Source organism: Ambystoma mexicanum, chromosome 10 (genome assembly GCF_040938575.1).
Source record: "Ambystoma mexicanum isolate Mex_15411 chromosome 10, UKY_AmexF1_1, whole genome shotgun sequence".
NCBI lineage: Eukaryota > Metazoa > Chordata > Amphibia > Caudata > Ambystomatidae > Ambystoma > Ambystoma mexicanum.
In genome coordinates, this window is record NC_090932.1 from 221,883,619 (window position 1) to 221,905,343 (window position 21,725).

Sequence of the window (21,725 nt, forward strand, 5' to 3'; positions counted from 1 at the left end):
CAAAGTCCTTGTCCCCTTTTGCCTAGACTATTGTAATAGTTCCAATCTAGAACTAAATAAAAAACAAGTAAACCAAATGCATCTTTTACAAAACAAAGCAGCTAAGGATATTTTGGGACTCATGCCAGTTGACCATATGTGGCAAGGCTTGAAAAAAAACCTGAACTGGCTCCTTGTTGCAAAGAGAATAATGCACAAATTAAAATGTACTTTCCAAATACTTCATAACATTGCTTATACATATCTGAACTATTACATAAAACAAATATGTACCTACAAGACTGTTGAGATTACCACAGGTTAAAAACCTAACTACATCAAGGTTCAAAAGACTGAAACACAGAGAGAGAGGTCCTGCAGAATATTATGCCAAGAACGTTTGGAACATCGGCCCCACAACCAGTGAACAGAATATGATATAACCTTGCTTCACACATGTACACGTGCCACCAAAAAACTGTTGTCTACGAAGTTATGGTTACGGTTACATCCAACTCAAATTTTATTGTTGAGTGGTAATCCTGTACTTCAATTGGCCCTCTATGATAACACGTGTTTCGACATACACCATGCCTTTGTCAAATGTCTCAAATGACCTTAATTGTTTAGTATAATAGTCCAACCATAATTGAAAATATTGACAAATAAACAATGAATAGTGATGAAAAAATAAAGGAAAAGAGAAAGGTTGTGTACAAATTAGGTAATGACATGTTTGAACAGTTGTTTGCAATTCATTGTGTCATTTGATCAATGCAAATGCAAATATGAACAATACAATTGCAGAGGCATATACCCAACCATATATCATACATTTCATATGTCAATCAACCATCATATTATTCCATTTCAATAATCATGTCATATGATGAATATTGCAAAGATTGCAATATTTCATAATGGTAGGAAGATAATCCACAGAGAAACAGGAGGGGGTCAAGGTATACGGTATACAGATATACATGCCTTATAGCCAGAGAATGTTTGGATTGCGCGACAACGTAGGTATTATCTGACATTCAATACCCTACTAATTAGGACAACTACCAGGACAATTATTAAGACAACACAGAAATGTATCCAGGGTTGACTAATCAAATTATACATCTTGTTTCAAACTAATGGGCAATTAACAAAGGCACAGCCCGGCAATACATTATTCACCCCCAAAAAAATGTTTTTTTTTTTTAATTACCTACAACTAACCATTTGTAATACAATTACAATTACAATTACAACCTCTACAGGCTGACAAGGCACTCTTCTTTCTATGCCATAAGAAAGGCAGCCTATTTGGTTGTCTTGCAGCTGCCACAAAATCTGCTATTAGCTTTTCGACCACTTCTTCTTTCATATAGTCTTTGCCATGCAGAATTAAAAACAATTTCTGTTAATAAGCACCCAGCTCCCTTCCCTAGCTTCATATACACCCTTCCTTCAAAGGTTACCCCAAAGCTGTTGTGCCACTCTTCCAGGTTTGGATATTCTTGTCTTATTCAATTTAGAGGAATCTTGGGCAACAATATCTTTAATAACTTCAGAAAAGCGGTGTATAGTTCTTGAGAGAGAAGGATTTACTATTAGTTTGCTCTATACGCTTGGGTATTACTTGTTCTGTCTTCAGCCTCAACATCTTCTCCAACCTCTGCTTCAGCCTTTAATGTATTGGAAGATATGGGCTTTCCATCAGAAACAAACAAAAGCACACGCAATTTCGTTTCACTCTTGAACTGCTACCATCAATGCTTGCAACACTTCAAGAAAGTAAGTTTTCTTTCAATTATGCTACCGGCAACGTTCTCTGTGCTAACAAGAGACACACGACCGCTCAGCAACAAAGCAATACTGATGTTAGGGAAAAGAAAGGCGTTCACTACACGCAATCATTGTATATAAGGCGTGTGGCTTTCCCCTTAACAAAAAGACTTTCCGCTTCTACAGTTAACGTCTATTAGCTTGGATGATAGTGCAAGTATAATTAAAGTTAGTTACAGTTACCAGCAATGTGATACTGCTGCATAGAATCCTGATTAGAACGATTGTGGGCTGCTGCTGCTTCCAGATTTTTTTTCTTCCCCTGCTACTTCTGCCCGCACTCTTGGGATCTACACACCTCTGCTGCACAGGTGTCTCCTATCCGGCCTCATTAAAGGAGAGTCTCGTACTCTCCAGTTTCCCTCGGCTTGCGTCTGCACAAGGGCCTTAGGAACAACTGCAGCTTCAGCTCTGCATTCACAGCAATGTGGCGCACCTGGAAAGACTGTTTGTTCCTTCCAGTGCTGCCACAACCATTCAGGGTCTGTGAGCACAGGACCAACTCAGAGTTTGCATGTGGTACATGCTTTCTCTCTACTTCGGAGTCCCTGTTGTGGTCACACCTCCTTGTGAACTGCTGGCTAAGTGCTCTGCTTCTTCTGCTTCTGCTAACCTTCCAGCTCCTGCTACAGCTTCTTTCTACTGTTCCTCGCTTCTGCAGCCTTTAATGCCCCCTCAGATGGACTAGTTAGCTTCAGGTACAGGCCCTTAAGACTAATTGCCAGGCTTTTTACAGAGCCATTAGGCTTGCTGTCTGCCTCTTCAGCCCTCTTCTTCTTCACAGTCCCTGAGGGTTTCTGGGACTTGTAGTTTATCTCGGGAAAATTTGATTTCTCTAATTCTATGAAAGGTTTTAAGATGGATTTTCTTCCCCAGATTTTAGTAAGAGAAGAATGATACGATTTAGCCCTTTGGAGAGCAGAAAGGCCAGGAAAGGTGACATGTTCACAGTTTCTGTTGGAATAACTTTAATAGTATGGAGAACACATGAACGTAAGGGTTCAAAAGATTGGGTTCTTGGTTTCAACACAAAGTGGAGTCAAACCATTAGGTTTTACCTTTTCACCCTTGACAGAGGATAGGGATGTATTAAAATGGTAATAAGCCAATTCCTTCCCTAGGTCTGGGTCAACCATATTCCTCTTCAAGGAAAAATACTGTGTCTCACCCTGCATACTCTCCACACTTCCCTGGGCCTGGTCTCCACCCAGGTGATCCTCCCACAGTGCACCACCCTCAGGATTGGGATCAGTAAGCATCTGCCCTTTCTTGGCCACCGTTAGGAGACTCTAGTCAGGGTTTTAGTGTGGGATCCGTAGGGTTCTCCACACTATCCTACCAGAACTGACTTCAGATCTTCTTTTCACAAGAACACAGTAACCAAGCATCAGGTCGGAGTCTCTTCCCCTACTCCTTCTCCAGCTCACAAATGTAGCATCAAATCTGGTTCATGATCCTGCCAGAACTGATTATAGATCTTAGAATTCCAGAAAATGTCTCTTCCTTTGGCAATGGGTCCTCAACCCCTTGTTGTAGCTTCCTGCACATATCTTTCTCTTTTACATGGGTCCCAGACCCCTCTGGGCTGTGTCAGGATCTGCCTAACTTGTTCTGTAGCTTGTTTCTCTTTTGTGTGGGTCCCAGACCCCTTTATATTATCCCAGGATCTCCCCGACTTTGTTTGGGCCCCAACCCCTTGACTGTGTGCTTCTTTGGACTTGTGTGGGTCCTTGACCCTTGTGTGTTGCTTTTGCGGTCCTTGCCCGACTTTGTATGAGTCCCAGACCCTGGTGTGCTGTTGCTGTTCTGATAGGGCTTCCCTGACTTCATATGGGTCCAAGACCCTGGAGTACTGCTTTTTGCTGGCTTTCTGCCCCTGCTTTACTCAATGTCCAACTGAAAAGACTTGGTATACTCTCCTGCCAGGTACTGTTCCAGACAGGAAATCTCGTATAGTTTGTTTCAACTTTTACAGTACTTTTGCTGTCCCTTTCCCCTTCTCTGGATATTGGTATATGTCTCTTTAATCTATTTGGTGCTCGCTGTGTCCCACCAGCCAGCCCAACCCTTTCACTACCTTCTGGAAATGTTTTTGCAGTCTCCGGTCTGTCCTGGCAGTAGAGCAGGGCTTCTGTACTGCTTCCACGCTTGACTTCCTGCTCTCAACGGCTCCATAGCAGCACGCTTTCTCTCATGCCCTCGGCTGCACTCATTCTGTTTGTTTTTACTTTGCCAGTCAGGTTTCCTCTTTCTCGCCACCGGACAGGCCCCTGTTCCATGGAGCTACTGGAGACACACGTCCCTCCTCAATGGCATCTCGTTCCCTTCTCCTCAAGTGTCTCGCCACAGAACCAGCGTCTGGTTCCTCACTCATCCAGGGCTGGCTTGACAAGGTATACAGTCCTTCCGTGCTTTTATCACTGGGGCTGCCTCTAATAGACTGTACCACCTGTGTTGGTTCAGCGGTGGGCTTTTGCCTCCTTGTTTGATCTTCTTTGTGTCAGTGATTGAATATACTCAACCTGGGTAAGCTTCACTCTTCCTTGTCCCAGTATGCTCTTTATGAGTGAAGTCCTCTACAGAGATACATAGATGTGTGTGGGACCACAGAGGACTGAGTAGGGTGAGAGGAAAGAGGAGACCTATCTGGAGGGGATGAATACTGCATTCTCCCAAGGCTATCGTCACTGGTCCCATCGAGGGCTTCCCTCCTCATGAGATCCACCCACTGAGTACCACCCCAAGTGGGACTATCGGATAGTGGCCTCACCTCCCCAGCTTCATGGGAAGGGGCTTCCCCCATGGAAGCAGTGACAATACCCTGCGATTTGTCACGATACCCTCGGAGCTTCAGATGAAATGTGAAAATATGGCTTGATGAACAGAATATCTAACTCAGATATGTCCATGTACAATAACAAAATAATCACAAAAACAGGGCAATTCCTCCACTCCCTGTCTTATCCCCAGTCCCCGTCAGATCGGATATCCAGAAGATTATTTTGCAAAATATCTCATAACCTGCCCTCAGACTGCCAACCAGTGCAAGGGCGAAGAAGCTTGAAAAACTTTTTTGTGATCTTGCATTTTTAAAAATAAAATTTGTGCAGACTAAATTGACCAAACATGAATCAAATTTAACATTGTGGGATATTTTCTGGCCAGGTTAGGTATCTAATGTGAAATACATTCTCCTTATGAAAGGCACACTGGCAGAATTAAAAGCCAGCCTTAAACTTTAACACAACCAAGGTGCCTAGTGAATGCAGACTTTGTGTTTTCTGCAGTTGAAACAAGGAACATGCTGAAAAGTAAAACCAGTCTGTGGAAAGGAATAGAAAATGCACATTGTGAATGACAAAATGAACAGCAGTGTTTCACTTTCAGCTGCCCCATTGGAGAAATGCAATGTGCAATAGAAACTGATTCAAAAAGGCCTTGCATGTGTGTTTAGCTATGGGAGATAATGACATGGGAAAAATGTTCCCTTGCTAAAATGAGCATATCATTAAGAAGGGCCTTGACCAGTGATAGCAAGATGCAAGTTATTAAAATAAATAAACGCCTCCACATGAAAAATACATGCCACAGATTGAAAAGGCTATTTTCTATCAGATTCAACATGTAAATATGGGCCCAGGAAATCAGGAAATGTATGACTGTAAGTTTTAATTCCTGAGAAAGAGACAGTTGCTGGGCAGAACACTTAAGTGACATTCATACATTACAGATCTTCTTGGCTCTTTATCTGAAAGTCAGATCTCGTTGAGGCTATAGCATAAGGATTTTATGGTGAGCTTGCTAGGTGAGTAGATTAACAACAGAACCAGCCCTGGATGGGTGCAACATCAATACAAACTTTTAAATTTTGAAATGTTGTGGAGTCAAGATTTGAGCTGGGATTTTTGCAAGGAGAGCAGGGACAGAGGCTTGCATGCTGATGGCTATCTTTGACTGAAGTTCCTGACCAGATCCCTGTGCCTCTCCAAGAGAGGGTCCTGAAATACTGACTTTCCTAAGCACCGAAAACAGAGATTTCCAATGTGAGTAAATTGTCCAACGAAACCAAGTGTGTGTGGGGATCTGCTTGCCTTAATATATTTCCCCTGCTAGTGGGTGGGGGGCAAACTGTGTAGACCCTTAGCATATTCTACTGAATATTAATTTAACACACATATAGTATGATGCAGGGGGATCTCGGGGGAGTTCAAAACCTCTGTCCTCTTTCCCAGCAGAAAGTTTAGTAATTTAAAGTAATTGGGTATATCTCCTGTCAACCCCAGACTTCTCTAATGAAAAGGGGTGTCCTTGTCTGAAAACGAAATTCCTACTGTCACCACTCCCCATAACTTGCATTTTAACAGAGGGGTGCTGAATATAACTGAAGCCTGGGTTTTGGCGCTGGGTAGAGAAGTTCTGGGTTACACGAAAACAAGTGTAATTTCTAATTCAAAAATGCACACTCTCTACTGAGAGTGAGAAAGAGACCCTGGTAGAACAATGAATTGTATTGCTTTGGGGTGAAGTAGGAAGGAGGGTTCTACTAATCAAAAGTATTCTCAAAGGTCTGTTTGATTTCAAAATGCTAGCATTTTTAAGTGCACGGGGAAACTAATATACAAAGCGCTGCATGTGTAATTTGCTCTTGAACACGGAATAAGAGGCAGTTGTTTTAAATCTAAACCTTATCAAGAAATGCTAATGCTGGGGATTTAGTAATGTTCCACTGCATTATTTCATTTTGCATCAAGGTGGTTCGTGGGACAAGAGTGTTTACCTGTTTATTTGGCCTATGTTTCATGCACCTGAGACAAAAAGGAAATAGTGCATTTTGCATTGAAGATTTGTTTTGTGCCACAGAAAAGATGGTGTGTGTAACCATTTAGTGCAACTATTAATTGAACCTATAATTTGAATAAATATATATTCTTCTGTACCTAGGCATGGTTCTTAGCTTATTGTTGGCACAGGCGGAGGGATCTATGTGCATCTATATGAGTCCTAGACAGGGCTAGCTGAACAAAAATAATTGATGTGCTGTGTGTCATCTAAATTGGGGCGACGGGGGAACTCCCCATGTTAAGGATGGTCTCCAATATATCCTTTCAATATGTGATCCCAAGGGTATCTGCATTCTGATGTTTACTTGTAGCCATTAATGTCAACCTTTGGGGCACAGCCAGAATGTTTGCTTAACAGTTCCTATTGTCTGTCGGTAATTTCAGGATACATCTCAGTTCAATAAGTCCTGTGTAAATATGTATTGTGATGATCAATCTTGCATCCATCTAATATTCATGCATCATGAGCATTTTGAATGTCTCTGCCAATAGTTGCCCTGGCACTTTGCCTCAATGCTTCAGCCTGGATTTCTCCCCTGTAACTATTAACAGGGACAATTAGATTGTGTTTGGCCATGATACAAAGCTGAAAATTGGCCTATTGGGTCTTGGAGGAGATGCAGATGCATTTTGCTTATCCCAAACATTTACGCTTTGATTGTACAGGTCCATTTGTCTAAGCTTGATGGGGGAGCTCGGTCCTATGAGTTTTGTGCCAAAGTCAATCATCTGTTAGTGACCTTGGCAAGATTCCATTCTGAAATGTTCTGCTTTTCGCTAAACAAGCATTGCAAAATCCAACAATGAGGGCTTTTGTGTAGGCATGAGACGACATTGCAATAGTGGTTTTAACTGCACATTGATGGTAGCAAAATGGGCAAAAATGGCAAAGTAGTGTGAGTGCCTAGGAATCTAATAGCAGTGTCTGGCACATGCCTAATACTTATACACAAGCCAAAACTGTTGGCTTTGCCAATTCTTGCTGTTAACAGAACTTCAGAGGAGGACATGCATAGTGCTTATAAATTGAGTGGCTGAAGACACACTGGTTAAGAAATTTTAATTACAATAGTAGCCAGTTTACAGCTCCAATTAAGTCATTAACTCTCAGAAGACTGTTTTGAAGAAAAAAAACACTGGCAGGCACTTTGAGTGCAAAGTGTGAAGGTAAGGCTTGAATAAAGCAAGCTGAAAGAGTTCCCATGTGGAGGTGTTTTGGGCGGGAACTGGGTAGGAATGGCCATAGGAATTAGCATGGCCATGGGCTGTCAAATAACTAAACAACACCTACAAGCTATATGTCCCTCCTCATATTCCATTTCTCCTTATCTGTACTCTAATGCAATAGTTTTGGCTTGTAGGTGGTGCAAGCTGTTTGCTTTTTCTCAAAATGCCAGGACTGGCAACAATCTCTTGTTACTGCTAAATTGTGTGACTGAACATCCTACACGTGCAACATAGTAGTCTTTAGCAGATGCTGCCACCTGTCCTGCTGGGCCACAGTGTAACTCTATAGCGTTGTAGTAGGACTAACAGAAGCCAGGTATAACAGCACAGGGAAGCATGGAGGACCTGCATTATGAAGAGGGCATACTTCATACAACTTTCTGACAAACATTTCTCCATGTAGCATGAGTTCCTAGTCTCAAAAGGGGGACGCCATTAGAACATATTATAAAAGACACAATCAGAAATTTGATTTTTGTTCTGCATGTTGTAAAACCAAGTTAGGAGAAACATCAAACAAGTTATCCATGTTTTGCCTGTCCCCCTTTGTGTTAGGGGGATTTCAGGCTTCTGGGAAAAAGTCCAGAATTGGCCCAAAGTCTGTCTCCTTTTGTATCCTAAAAGGTCAATAATGGGTCCCTTAACAACTGGAGAGTGAGCCTGCAATTGTGTGAGTGTGGGCTTATGGCAACATTATCATGGGTGCTGCTACCAGACCACCACAAAAGAGTTGATGCCTCACTAGTGGGGTGCTTTGATTCCCACTGGAGGAAGTAGGGGTTTCACTCAGGAAAGCTTATAGTCCCACCTTGGCTGGACATAGAACACAGGGCACAAAACCCAAGAGTTCCTGATGTTCACTCTGAGGTCTCAGCAGACTATATGGAGAGGGCGGCCTGCGTGAAATACATCTGCCTGGCTGGACCAACATTCAAACATAAACAACGAGGTCAACAGAGAAAAGTGACTATGTTGCTGTCCAATACCAGTATTATTTAATATGGTTTAGGCGGCAGCACCAGAATACACTACCCTTGCTCTGCAGTTCCTGAATTGCTCATGTGCACCACTGGCTATTTGATAAATCCATATGGGGGGTGCATCACACCTTGGGCAGTTTCTAGAGAATATTGCACCTGGGGTGAAACACCAGACTACCCCCTTCACACGTTGCTGATCTACTCTTACCTTGCGCTGCACTCCCTCCTAAAAATCATTAGATCATTGCACTCTCCTAGAGGCTGCTGCTGCAAAACCATTTTTGCTGCTATGTTAACTATGTTTCCAAAAATGTCGCCCTCTAATAAAGTGCAGGTTGTATAAGTATTGTATGGCAAAACGACCAAATGATGGTGACTTAGACATGCGATTGTGACACTAGGCAAATCGTAAGGGTGCATGGGCATATGATTTCAATACCTACTGTAGCAACAAAGGAAACATTTTCACAAGACACAAACCAAAGCTGTTGGCTTTGTTAATGCTTGTTTTCTACATTTGCACATACAATTGGTTTGTATCACCCCAAAATACTGCGGCTAAAAATCATGTGGCCGAAAATGCCGAATTTCGAAATGCACATTTCAACGCATTTATATGTGGGTGGGTTAGGGTATTAAATATTGTAAGGGGACTCTGGGGATCTTCCCCCGCATATTACTGTGTCAAAATGTGTTTTCGGCCACAGGGATTTGTTGATTTTTAAATGTTGTTCACAGTAAATAACAAACACGCACGCGAGAAATTGCCTGTGGACACATACAGCACAAAACAAAAAAAAACCTTTAGTGCATTCCCCTCAGTCGTTAACCCTTAAATTTTTCCAACTCCTGGTCCCTTCGTTAAATCTTTAACTGCAGCAACAAATATAATTGGTAACAATACTGCTTTTTTGCCTCTACTTACTCAAACGTTTTGTTTTTGCCTCCCATTAAAAAGATTAGTTTGGTAAGATTTCGGGAGGGTAGCTCAGGGGCAACGTGCGTGCTTTGGAAACAAGACGACCTAGAGCAACACAGATTCGAAACCCGGGTCTGTGCTTCGAGACCTCTGCTTATTAAGCGCGTTATAAATAACGAATTTCAAACGAGCACGTAATTTTAACACGTGTTCTCCTGGTCGTTCATAGCTGATCAATGAATTCAGAGGGTGTCAGTCTTTTGCGTTTCAACAGATTATCACACCAGAAAAGTTTCAAAACAAACCCCACTGGTGTTCAGCTGACATTGAGTATCTTATTTTATATCTAGCCCTTTTGGTGATGTCAACCGAAAAAAGGCGGTTTTAGTCCACCATAAACTCCCAACCCTCCATGCTGGAATGTCAGTGCTATGGAGCAATTATCACACGGTCAAGGTTGTGGGGCAGTTCAAGGATGCTTAATGGGGGTAAATGAATTCTGAAGGGTAGGCTTGCTGCTGCTTGTTCATGAAAAGCTTGCTTCTCTCCCTGTTGGAAGATTGACAGGCAGACCCGGCTGTGCCCCTTCCCCTCGTCTGTGACCTGGGCATTTGCCTGGTTTGCCAGCCCCAAAAAAGGGCCCTGATCTTAGTCTCGGGAGGATAGCACAGGGGCAACGTGCTCGCCTTGGAAGCAAGACGACACGAAGCACCACACGTTCAATCCCCGTTGATTCGCGGGTCCACGCTTAGAAACCTCTGGGTATTATGTGTGTTATAAATAACCTATCATATCATATCTTCCAGCGGCAGCGATTCAATGCCATTGTCCTTACCACAGCCTTTACGTTCATCACATTGCCGTTTGTGTTTGGGCACTGGACGGATCAGAGAGTGTTCTCAGGGGCGTGAGAGCTATTTGTAATAATCCAGACTCTTTCTGGGCCTCATTCCGAGATTGGAGGTAGCCATGGCGCTATTTGCTCCATGGCTGCCTCCAATACCGGGACCGGCACCGGTCTTGTTCAATGGGGATTTACCGGTGCAGTCCGACCCTGGCGAGACAGGTAAGTCCCATTTAACTAACCATTCCCCATTCCCATTTGAGCCCGCATAGGGCTCAATGGGAATTGCAAGCATGTTATTAGCGCCCTGGTCTCTTAGCGGGGCCCGTAAGGGACGTGTGGTCAGACCACACGTTCATTACGGTCCCCACCAATGGACCTTGGAATCGGGCGGTAAGGGATTACCAGCACCGGTCTCCTTACCGGTGCCCAGTATCCCTTATCGCCCAAGTCGTAATGGCCGCCTCAGTCAGGCGGCAACCCATCATATGAGCTCAAGAAGCGGCCTAAACACGGTGTTTTGATGGCAAAGTAATGGTGGCTTATGACTCGGCGCATTGGGTAGCCCAGACTTTCAAGCATTTTAGAATTGCAGTGTAGGAATCGGACCGGGACTGCTGAGGCCGACATTTCCCAGGCATTCCCGAGCGAGAAAACCCATGCCTTTGATCCCTATTGGCTAAGCAGCCGAGCCACACACCAATGTAGAGGGGATCTAGCACTGCTGCACCAAACACACGAGAGGCAACGTGCAGTGCGCAGTAGCAATTATACCGCTACCACACAGACAGTAAGTCAAAGACAACACTGCTGTACCAAAAGCAGGGACACACTGCAACAATGTATCAAATAGTGGAGAAATAGTACAGTGGTGCCAAAGAAAAGATTGTTAGCATCACTGTTCAAGGCACTGAAGCACACAAGTCAATGTAGAGGGGGATAAGCCAAACACAGACATACACAGGGCAATGTGATTCTGAAATAACTCTGATATACCCATAAAAGAGGAAGATTATGCAATGCATTGGGGGACTTAGCACTGTTTTACAAAAGAGAGGTAGTGCGGTACCACACACAGGCAACGGGCACTGCAGAGGAGTGAACACAGTGCTGTTCTTTGCAGATCAGAGGTAATGACGTGCCAAAGACAGAGATAGATAAGACAGAGAGCGATAGCATCGCTGTCACAGACCGAGAATGAAGAGCAGAGGGGAAGTAACACAGAAGAGATAGCGTCACTGCTCTAAACACAGAAACACACTGGGGTATTCAGAGGCGAAGTGGCAATGCTGCACCAATCAGAGGTCAAATGTGGAAGTGCAGGTAAAATGCCCACTGATGCACCAAACATAGCGGGAAGCTGAGCGCTGTGCAAGTGAGACACTGGCCAATCAGCAACAGACCTAGCCCTGCGCGGCCAATCACAGAGAATCTGCGCATTTTGGGCCGGAAAGATCACACTGCTGCACCAGATGGAGAAGAGATGCCAGCATTGTACCAGACACCAAAAAGAAGTTTGTTTTTACTGCTGCACTAAACAAAGGAGTCGTAGCACTGGAGAAACAAAGTGCTCCACTGCAAAGTGCACTGCAAAGCGGGGAGACAGCAGGTAAATAGCACTAGAGATGCAGGCCAACAAGCAATGCCTCAGGCAGGGCGCCGAGTACAGGGGGCTGCGGGGCCTGGCCCCCCCGGCAGATTGAAGTCGGGGATGAGAACCCCCTGATCCCCCCGGCCGGAGAGAAGAGACGCAGTATGGATGGCCCTTTGTTCCATCCATACTGTGTCTCTCTCTGGCGTCCCGGGTAAAAGCCGGGGAAAAACGAAGTTTAGAAATTGTGGGACAGATGCAAAGCAAGAGGCTCTTGCTTTGCATCTGTCCCTCAATTTCTAAAAATCGTTTTGGGTTGGGTACACTTCTACATCTGTGCAGCTGCTATACTTTTGATGGGACAGCATCAGCACCTCTCAGTTGAGCTGCTACACTCTTATTGACAAGGCCCCAGCACTTCTCAACAGATGTATTTCTTTTTATTTTATTTGGTTATTTATAATGCGTGTACTACCCAGAGGTTGCTAAGCGCGGACTGAGGGAGCGAACCTGTGTTGTGCGGACCAAGGGAGCAAACCTGTGTTGTGCGGACCGAGGTAGTGAACCTGTGTTGCGCGGACTGAGGGATCAAACCTGTGTTGGTCTGTGTCGTCTTGCTTCCAAGGCGAGCACGTTGCACCTGAGCTATCCTTCCGAAACTCCAAAGATCTGAAGTACATTTAATGATACAGAACCAGAACTATTGAGCAAGTCTGTCATCATCAGAATAACTAAAAACTGTCGTGGTTATACAAGAGCTTATATATTTAAAGGGATGGAATTACTCAGAATGTAGCAGCACTATTCAATAACCCAAAGCTTTTAAGCATAGTTAATGTGAAAATACTACACTTCTCACTGTTGGGACAGTACTGCCACTTCTCACAGAGGCTTCTACACCTTTTATGGGGCAGCACTGATCCAGCCTACTGCTCACATGCTCAGAATTGTCATTTCTCAGCAGGACTGCAACACTATACCATTGTGTTCTGTATGTTGAGTGCCTCTTCAACACCAATGTGGATTCATGGCTCTCTCCCAGTGTCTAAATAGTAGATCTGTCTACATTCAATTGGCAACAGGCATGTCCGGAGCTGCCTGCTGTCCATAAGCTGCCGCTCAGGATGTTGGGAGCCGTGATGGGGCAAGGGATAGAAGGCTCGAGCCTGTCGGATAGCAGAATCAGCAGGGTCTTAAAACCTGCTCACTCCTTCTGGAGGGGCCATAGGGCAAAATGAGCCTGATCCCCCTTTATCTCTCCTGAATGAAAGAATGAGCTCTCTCAGACACAAGTTATCACCCCTGCACACACATTGAATGAATATGGTATGGATCTATAGTTCGAGAAAACTGGAGTGACAATTCAGAGTGTTTTAACAGAAATATAATTGTCTTCCCAGATGGGAGACTGACTCCATTAATATACATAGGGTCACTGAGATGACCAATAGTGAAACTGTACATTCAGTTGTGAGATTACCAGCAACGGTTGATACTATGCTCCAAGGAGTGAAGTGCCCACTCATAATATCACACTGTTTATAGGTGTGAGACCCATCCTGAATGCTTGCCCAAAGAGCCTTGGCCAGAGTTTCACACTGAAGAAGTGAGCATGTGATCCAGGGTCTGCAGCCCACACACACGCAGGGGATTCCCATGCTCCCACCTGCGAGATTTGCACCAAATTAGTGAGATTGTGCTCCAAGGTGTGAGGCACACGCACAGTCTTTGCTTTGATGTTTGACACACTCACAGGATGGGACTGCATTTCGTTCTCCCATCCTAGTTGTGTTGCTCTGCCTTTCGAGGGCTACTACAACCTGGATAATTATAGGGAGCTGGAGTAGGGGCAGTGATGGCCTACTGGAATGCAACTCAAAGGCTTATATCTCCTTCTTACTTGACTTTAGTATATGCAGTACATGCTAGCCAATGTTTCCACTGTTCTGCGATGCGCGCTGCTCCACCACCCCCACACGCCGTTGCACCAAGTTGGCGACTACATGCAAATTTGTGGTCCTATAACTGCCAGTGATGTCACTTCCTGTATTTGGGCCCCCCACACCCACCTGGGAAAGTCATAAGTCGGCTCCCCTGGCCTCAGGTAAACAAAAAGCGAGAGAATACTGCTTAAAGAAGTGGTATCTTTTATCTAGGTATTGATGTAAAGGGGCACTGCGGAGGAGAGCATTAGACCACATGTAAATATGCAAATTCCCACTCAAAACGAACCCTCAAAATGTTCACCCCTCTGGAACTGGGCAGAGCAAATTTAGAAGTGTTTCCACTCTAAATCTGGCTTGGGGACACATGCCAGTGACCACAACACACCGCACCATACCCCACCCATCTCCAACACTGTGGTCCACCTATGTGGGACTAACATGTGCCCATGCTACCACAAAACCCTCCTCCCCTGCTGCACTTCCCTAATCCCCCATTTCATTTGTAGCATCTTTGTCTCCTGCTTTACCCTGCTCTGATCTGCCCCGGATTATTACACTCCTGCAAGAGGCGGAGGCACAGTACGTAACTCCTCGGACACGCCTGGGCACTCTGAAACTGCTACTGTGGTGACCTGGCACATTACCAAAGCATTGCAACACAACGCTACAGTAGCTTTTACAGAGTAATGGAAACAGATTGCTGATTGGAAAGTTGGCATTGTTCAGCTGAGCCTACTTTCTGTCTGAAAGTAAACACGGCCACAGTGCATCGCTGTACTATACAGTAGACAGTATAACTTCAATTGAAATCGCTACTGCTGTCCATCTCTCTCACATGGAGGGAGAGAGGCGGGACCTAGGTAGAGAATGCACTTCCAGGTTATATTGTCTACTAGGTAGTGCAGTGATACCTTGTATTTACTTTCGAACCGGATGTAGACTTAGGTGAAAAATGTAAGGCCCCCAGTTCTCAATCTTTTTTATTACCTTGTAAAAGTTGCCGTAGTGGCAAACATTAAAATGGCTCCCCACAGACGCACATTTTAGGGTTCCTTTTGAGGGTACATTTGCATATGTACTTGTGGTTAAATGCTATTCTTCAAGGTGCCACCCATGATCACATGAAAGTTTTAAATAGAATATGAGGCATGATACCAGTCCTATTATAGTGGAGGCATCTCACTGCTGTATCCAACAAAGAGAGTTAATATACCTATAATGAATATGGTTAGAACTACAACACTAAACAAGCAGATAGTTATCACTGCGCCACTAAAAGTAGAAAGAAGCTATACCACACACACACATACACAAAAACAAGAGCGATAGCACTTTTGCCCCACTACAGAGACATGAAATTGCCAATATCTTTGGTGGGTGAGATTGTGTTTAAAGATTGTGCTTGGTCCACGCAGCATATCAGTTGTATGCCAGAACTCACCACATCCCAACCAGTCGCGAGGGCTGCATCAGTGCTTGCTTGTCACAGTGTCAGCTTACACTATCTCCTCAGACTGTCCAACAAAGCACATCCCTCACACTGCCCGCTAACGCAAGCACCCCAAGCTGCCCACCAAAGCAGTAGTCGAAGTGTATGAAAAGAAGTAGTGGAACTATGTTACCTGCTGGCCTGCACCCACTCCCCACAAACCCCATCACCACGTCCCCTCCCACACACAATACACACACCCAAACACTTGAACCTGCTGTTTAAGGGAACGTTCAGTGACTTGAACTGAAAATGCAAGTTTCAATGTCTTCCTACACTTTTATTTTAAAACGAAACCATTCCAGAACGGTTTCTTTTAAAAATAAAAGTATAGGAGCTTTATAAGGTAATTTAAAAAAGTAGAGGAGCACCGCTCCCGACCGCTCCCCCTCTCTTCGACCACTGCACCAAAGCCATTTCCTAGCACACCCATGTTGTCTAGCCAGGCCCGGGTGAAGATGTGTGGGGGCCCATTTCAACATGATGGCTGGGGGCCTCCCTTCCTTAGTGCTGAAAACAGTGTGGGGTGGGGTGCATACAATATAATGCAGACAAAGAAATTAATTTACAGGCGGGGGTTAATAGCTGCGGATTATCACGAGATGGCCAGCAGGGAGCTGAAACACTAAATGCCCACTGAAAATCTATAAATCATTCTTTGTCAACAAGGGGCCGGTGTGGAGGCAACAAGGTGGTAATGCTGTTGCATACCCGGAGGGAAGTGACAGCCTAAAGGACTATGGCAAATGAAGTTTCTAAGGAGACCGCTGCAAAGTGCACATTTAAAGCCCTAGAACGAAAACAATATAGAAATAAATATATTGCTGTGTTAAAAGACTGCTCGCTGGCAAATATGGGGGCTCCTTGAGGTTCGAGGTCCCTTTCAACTGAAAGAATTGAAAGGCCCTGAATTCATCCATGTGTGTCTGGTCAATACATTGTCAATAAGTGGCAGCTTCCTATCAGTGCTGCCAGTGCCAGCTTCTCTCGCTACACTCCAGTTCCCATGATACCTTCTCGGGTTTGCATTGAAGCACTGGCCTCCCTAGTGGGAATGCCACAGGAGCATCAATTCTACATTTTATTTTACATAAAGCGCTCACACAGCCCACAGGCATCGAGGCGCTGTTACAGGAATTGTTTGTTTTTCTTAGTTGCATAATAGTTTTTTATTATTTTCTTTATTTTTTTTTTTGTCTTAGTTACGTATGGTTCCTAAGCGCAGACACGGGGATCGAACCTGTTGTTGTTTCGTGTCGTCTTGCTTCCAAGACGCGCACGCTGCTGCTGAGCTGTCCTCCAGGGATCATGTGTAATGGCGGTTTCACAGTGTGTTGTTTGTCCTTCTCAGGTGGACAGTGCAATGTTGTGATGGGGCTTTTGCAAAGAAACAGTATGAAAAAGTAGCTTTCTTGATCCCGCCAAGGAGAGAAGAGTGTAAAGCACATCCTGTTTCCCAGGTTCGAGAAGAAGCAGAGGAAGCCATTCATTTCTCTTCACACAGACAGGTGCATTACAGTCAATTTCACCCTGCCAAGCAGTGCTGGAAATGGAAAGAATGTACTGAGGGATCCCTCTCCTCCTTGGCAGGGAGGGATGAGATGGGGAGGAGGAGGCTAGCAGAGGTGCTTGGCCCCAGGCCAGGTCATGCAACACAGTACTTCTCCATAGAACCCCAAACCTGTCCATTTTCATAAAAGCAAAGAGCATTGTGGGAACATAAGAATGACTCAATTTCAACGGTGAAACATGTCTGATAGTGATTCGGCAAGAAACCCCTTTGAGCAAGTAATAGAAGTTGTACTCTGTGCTTTTCATTAGTCACAATACTCACTCTAACAAAAAGATGTCTGCAAATTGCAAGCCATATATACCAATTTAGACCACTGCTGAACAGTATGTGAGACTTTGGCTGTTTCTGCATAGAGTCTCCAGTGCTGAGTCTTCTGCAGCTTGATGATATATCTGGTAGTGTCTGTCTTGTGCCAGCCCATTTCCCACCCTGCTGCCAAGGACAGATTTTTTGAAGGATTTATAACGTGCCGAAATATCCTGGCAGAATAAATTGCATCTGGGCGCAGATGACACTGTAAATCGATAATCAAAGGAAGATGTTTGACTAGGCAGCTTTTGACTGACAGACCCTGCGGAAAAGGTATACGTTTACTTGAACAGGAATGTTTTGAGGGATTTTTATAAACAGGTCGAATCTGACATACTGAGGAGATGCCAAAGCATTGAGTTCCACAATTTCAGACCGAAAACTGAAAATCAGGAGCAGCGAGAGGGTGGTACTACCAGCAGTAGCTTATCTGATGGCCGAAGGGATCTGCTGGAAGGTACCAATTCAGTTTTTCAGCAAAATCTGAAGGGGCGCGATTATGGAGACATCTGAAGACCAGGCACAGGACCTTAAATTTGATTCTCTCTTTCACAGGGAGCCAGTTTAGTAATTTACGGAGGCCTGAAAGAGATGAATATTTTGGAACATTGAAAATCAACCGAACTGCCCCATTCTGGGCTTTCTGAAGTCTCAACAGTTGTTTCTCGGGAGTTGGCTAGTGCTCCCACTACTATAGCATGATCTTCTTGCGGAAAGAAAGCGCAAGACGCGCTAGTCATAGAGACTAGAATACAGACTGCACCTTGGCTCCATAGAGTTGTAGGAGATATCTGACTCACATCCCCAAAAAGAGAATAGTCGAAGCCATCCTATTCTCCCCCACAGTGCAGTAAAATCCATCTCACCACCCACCACCAAAGAGAGAGTACTAGAAGCCAACCTACACACCCACCAGCAAGGAAAGAGTAGCATTAGGGAACGCCATCGCCTCACCCAGGCGAGATTAGTGGAGCTATCTTATGCCCCGTGCCAAGGAAAGAGAAGCGGAAGCCAGCCTACTTGCCGCCAAACAGAGACTATCCATGCAAGAGAGGGATGGGCACCGCTAAAATTCACAAATGTTACGTAAACTAAATAAATCACTTGTTATAGTTCATGGGGTGCAAACCCTCGAAGAGCAGCCCACAAAAGACCCTCCACTTACAATCTAAGACAGGATGTAGGCATGACGCCCTAGGTGAGGACTGAATGTTTAGTTTTTTAACTGATTTTTGATCAGTTATGACCTTGCATTCAGTGGATGGTCTTGAAGAGTGTTTTAGATGGTGGGTTGAGCCATGACATATTGCTGTTGCACGTTAGATATTGCCCTGAAGAAGGACCCTGTAGGTCTGAAATGCATTGGCCATTTGCATCTGCCAGCATTGTCTAATAAAGTAGGATATTACACCTTTCACTATTTTAGTATTGATGTTTTGATTTGAAGGTACTCAGGAGTACTCATTAATAGGTTTGTGCGCAATATTGAAAGTATCATTTCCCCATGGTAGCTTAGGGTGTGAAATCCTCACCTAAGGCTACATGCCTAGGTCCTGTCTTAAATCAGTTACAGGTGTCCCCAGTGAGGGGAACCCGAGGAAGTCACGAAGCAAGCCATCCTATTCTCCCCACAAAGACAAAAAGTAGTAGAAACCATCGTCTCCTCCCCTCCAAGAAGAGAATAGCAGAAAACACCCTCTTCTTCCCACCAAGGAGAGAGCCGTAAAAGCCATCCTATTCCTCCCACAAATGAGAGAAAAGTGGAAGCCGCCAAGAGGGCCTAGGGGAATCTATTACATTTTTGGAAGCCATCTTACTCTCCCCACCAAAAGAGCAATGCAGAAGCTATTAGAGCAAAAGCATTGAGTAGCTGAGGATGGCATTAAATAGCAGTCTTCCATGAGTACATGAAGCACAAAATACATTTGAACTATATCGTATTTGTACCCTACACTTCAAATGGAATTGTCTCCAATACTCTTTTTTTAATCATTTAATCGATGATGTAAGGATTCAATGTTGAGGCAGCCGCTTTGGCATTAAATCCTGTAACCTACAGCTTACACAGGAGCCTCTGTGTAGTGGTGTCACTTGGGAAGGACTGGGGGGTACATGCCCCCTCTGAAATCCTGGTCCCCCCTTGTTGTCCCCCTAACTAAGGTGAGCTGTGACCGTGTTCTCTGTTCGCAGTGTTATTTGTGACACTCACTAAGGCAAATGTCTGCATATCACACAGCAAATACTCTCCTTTTGTCTCAAAGCTAGCAGTGATCTTGGTATGCATTCTGGCATGGGTGTGAACATGAGCACGAGCCACTTCTCAGGTGTTCCTGCCCGGCTTCTGCACAGGGGCCTCCATAGTGTTCAGAGCTCCTTGCAGCCCCTACCATCAGAATGTAGAGCACAAAACTGCTAATGATGGGACATTAGTCAATGAATGGTTTTGCACCTGCATTCTGATGGAAGGGGAGGTGCAGTGGGGTGTGGGTAGTTGGTGTGCACAAAAGCCTCTCTGTGGGTGTGCTTGTGACGTCACACATTACCTTTCATAGGCGCCCCTCCACACTTTTGTCTATGTCCCCCCCCTACTTTTGCCTTTGGCCCCCTCTGTGACCCTCCTAAATTTGATATTTGATTCCTGGAGACGCCACTGCCTCTGTGCCGAGCGTTTTAGCCCACTGGGCTTTTTTTGCATTCATTTGGTCCCCACAAGTTCCAGCCTCGCTCTAAACACACGCACACATCAAAGCAACAGGCACACAGAGGCACATACCTTCCCGAAGGTTTGCTGATGTTGCACATGGAGCAGGCCTTGCCTGACAGGGCCCTCGTCCATGGCCAGCCAATGGGCCCCCCGCCGGTCGCTTCGGCTCTCCCGCCCTCGCTCGTCTCGCTCGCTGCTGGGCTCTCTTAGCTGAGCTCGTTTGCTGCCTTAAAAGCTCTCTGGAACTTTCTCTTATCAGCTCCCTCTGTGTCAATGCGCGTATTTCACACCCGCCACTACCACCCTCTCTTACTTCCACCGGGGGTGTCCCCCAAACATGTGCCCTCCTGCTCCCCTCTCATCGCCTGCCTCAAGGCTCACCTCCCCGTGCTGCGGTATCTTATGTCAGAAAAGGCTGCCCTCGCTTCTTTTTGTTCAGCTTAAACTTCCTGTATATTCACAGTGTGACAAGCCGAGGAAAGGAACAAGTGACTGTGTGGTGGGAGCGAGGCACACGCGACATACGCACAGCGACGCACGCGGTGGAGCACAGAAAAGGAACTGTTTGTCCGTCAAGATCTTGTGGCGCACAGCAGGACACGGCATTTGTTGAGGTGACTGCGGTATTGCTCTTTTTAGAACCAGAGTTCTGATGTTATCTCACACAAACCTCGCTTCCACTCTGTCTCTTACCCCACTCACTATAATTTCTCTAATACCGGCCTAATGTATTTATTTCAGATTTCAATAGTGAAGGTTTGACCTGTAAAAGGCATTTTGTAGCATTGCAAATATACGCTTTTAGTGTTCGCCTACTCAACAGTGCCTTAAAATGATAAACAAAAAGTTTAGTCTACCAGCCCGCCACCCTGTTACAGGCCTCTTCTTTGCATTAGTACTTCCCACATGCTGCACTTGACAGTGTCGACTAGTCCTCACATACCACAGTGGGCATGCATGTTGACATGGCCCTCAATGCTAATGCTTCCATCCACTGAATTGGGACTGTAGGTTTTGAGCCCGTGAACTGGGACATTTTAGGGGGGCACAGAATCCCTCTCCCAGAAACTGAAACATAGACCACTGTTTTCAGTGGCTGAGGAGCAGCTGGGCATACTTTAAATTATTATTAGCAGTATTTGTTGAAGGTGGACCCCGCTTCTGGAAGCCAGGGAGCACTTTACAGTCATAGGGGGAAGAACCCAGTGAGGGAAGCAGAGAAACATGGGAAAGCAGAGTTAACAACAGGGGAGCGGCTGGGGGGTACAGGCAATTTGGCAGTCAGGATCTATAAGCAACTAGGTGAGGAAACAGTGTGCACTCTACCTTCTTTTAGTTTGCCCTGTCCGCAGTAAGTGCTTTTGCTGAGAGCAGACAAAGCAGGCTTCAGGGGCATCAAGCGTGAAGGAGGGCAGTGAACCTCTCACCTGCTGTCACTCACTGATAACTCAAGTGGTGCCAGTGTCTGAAATAATCTCTAAAATACA

The 21,725-nt window shown here is 45.0% G+C and overlaps 1 protein-coding gene across 1 annotated transcript in view; it reads right to left on the minus strand.

Moving 5' to 3' along the window:
- DOK2 (docking protein 2) overlaps positions 1-20,665 on the minus strand; it is a 254,085-nt gene extending 233,420 nt beyond the window's left edge. The window contains exon 1 of the mRNA XM_069617720.1: positions 20,308-20,665. Coding sequence (XP_069473821.1) covers positions 20,308-20,370 — 63 coding nt within the window. The 5' untranslated portion in view covers positions 20,371-20,665. The remainder of the gene's footprint in view (positions 1-20,307) is intronic.
- Between the last annotated feature and the right edge of the window lie 1,060 nt (positions 20,666-21,725).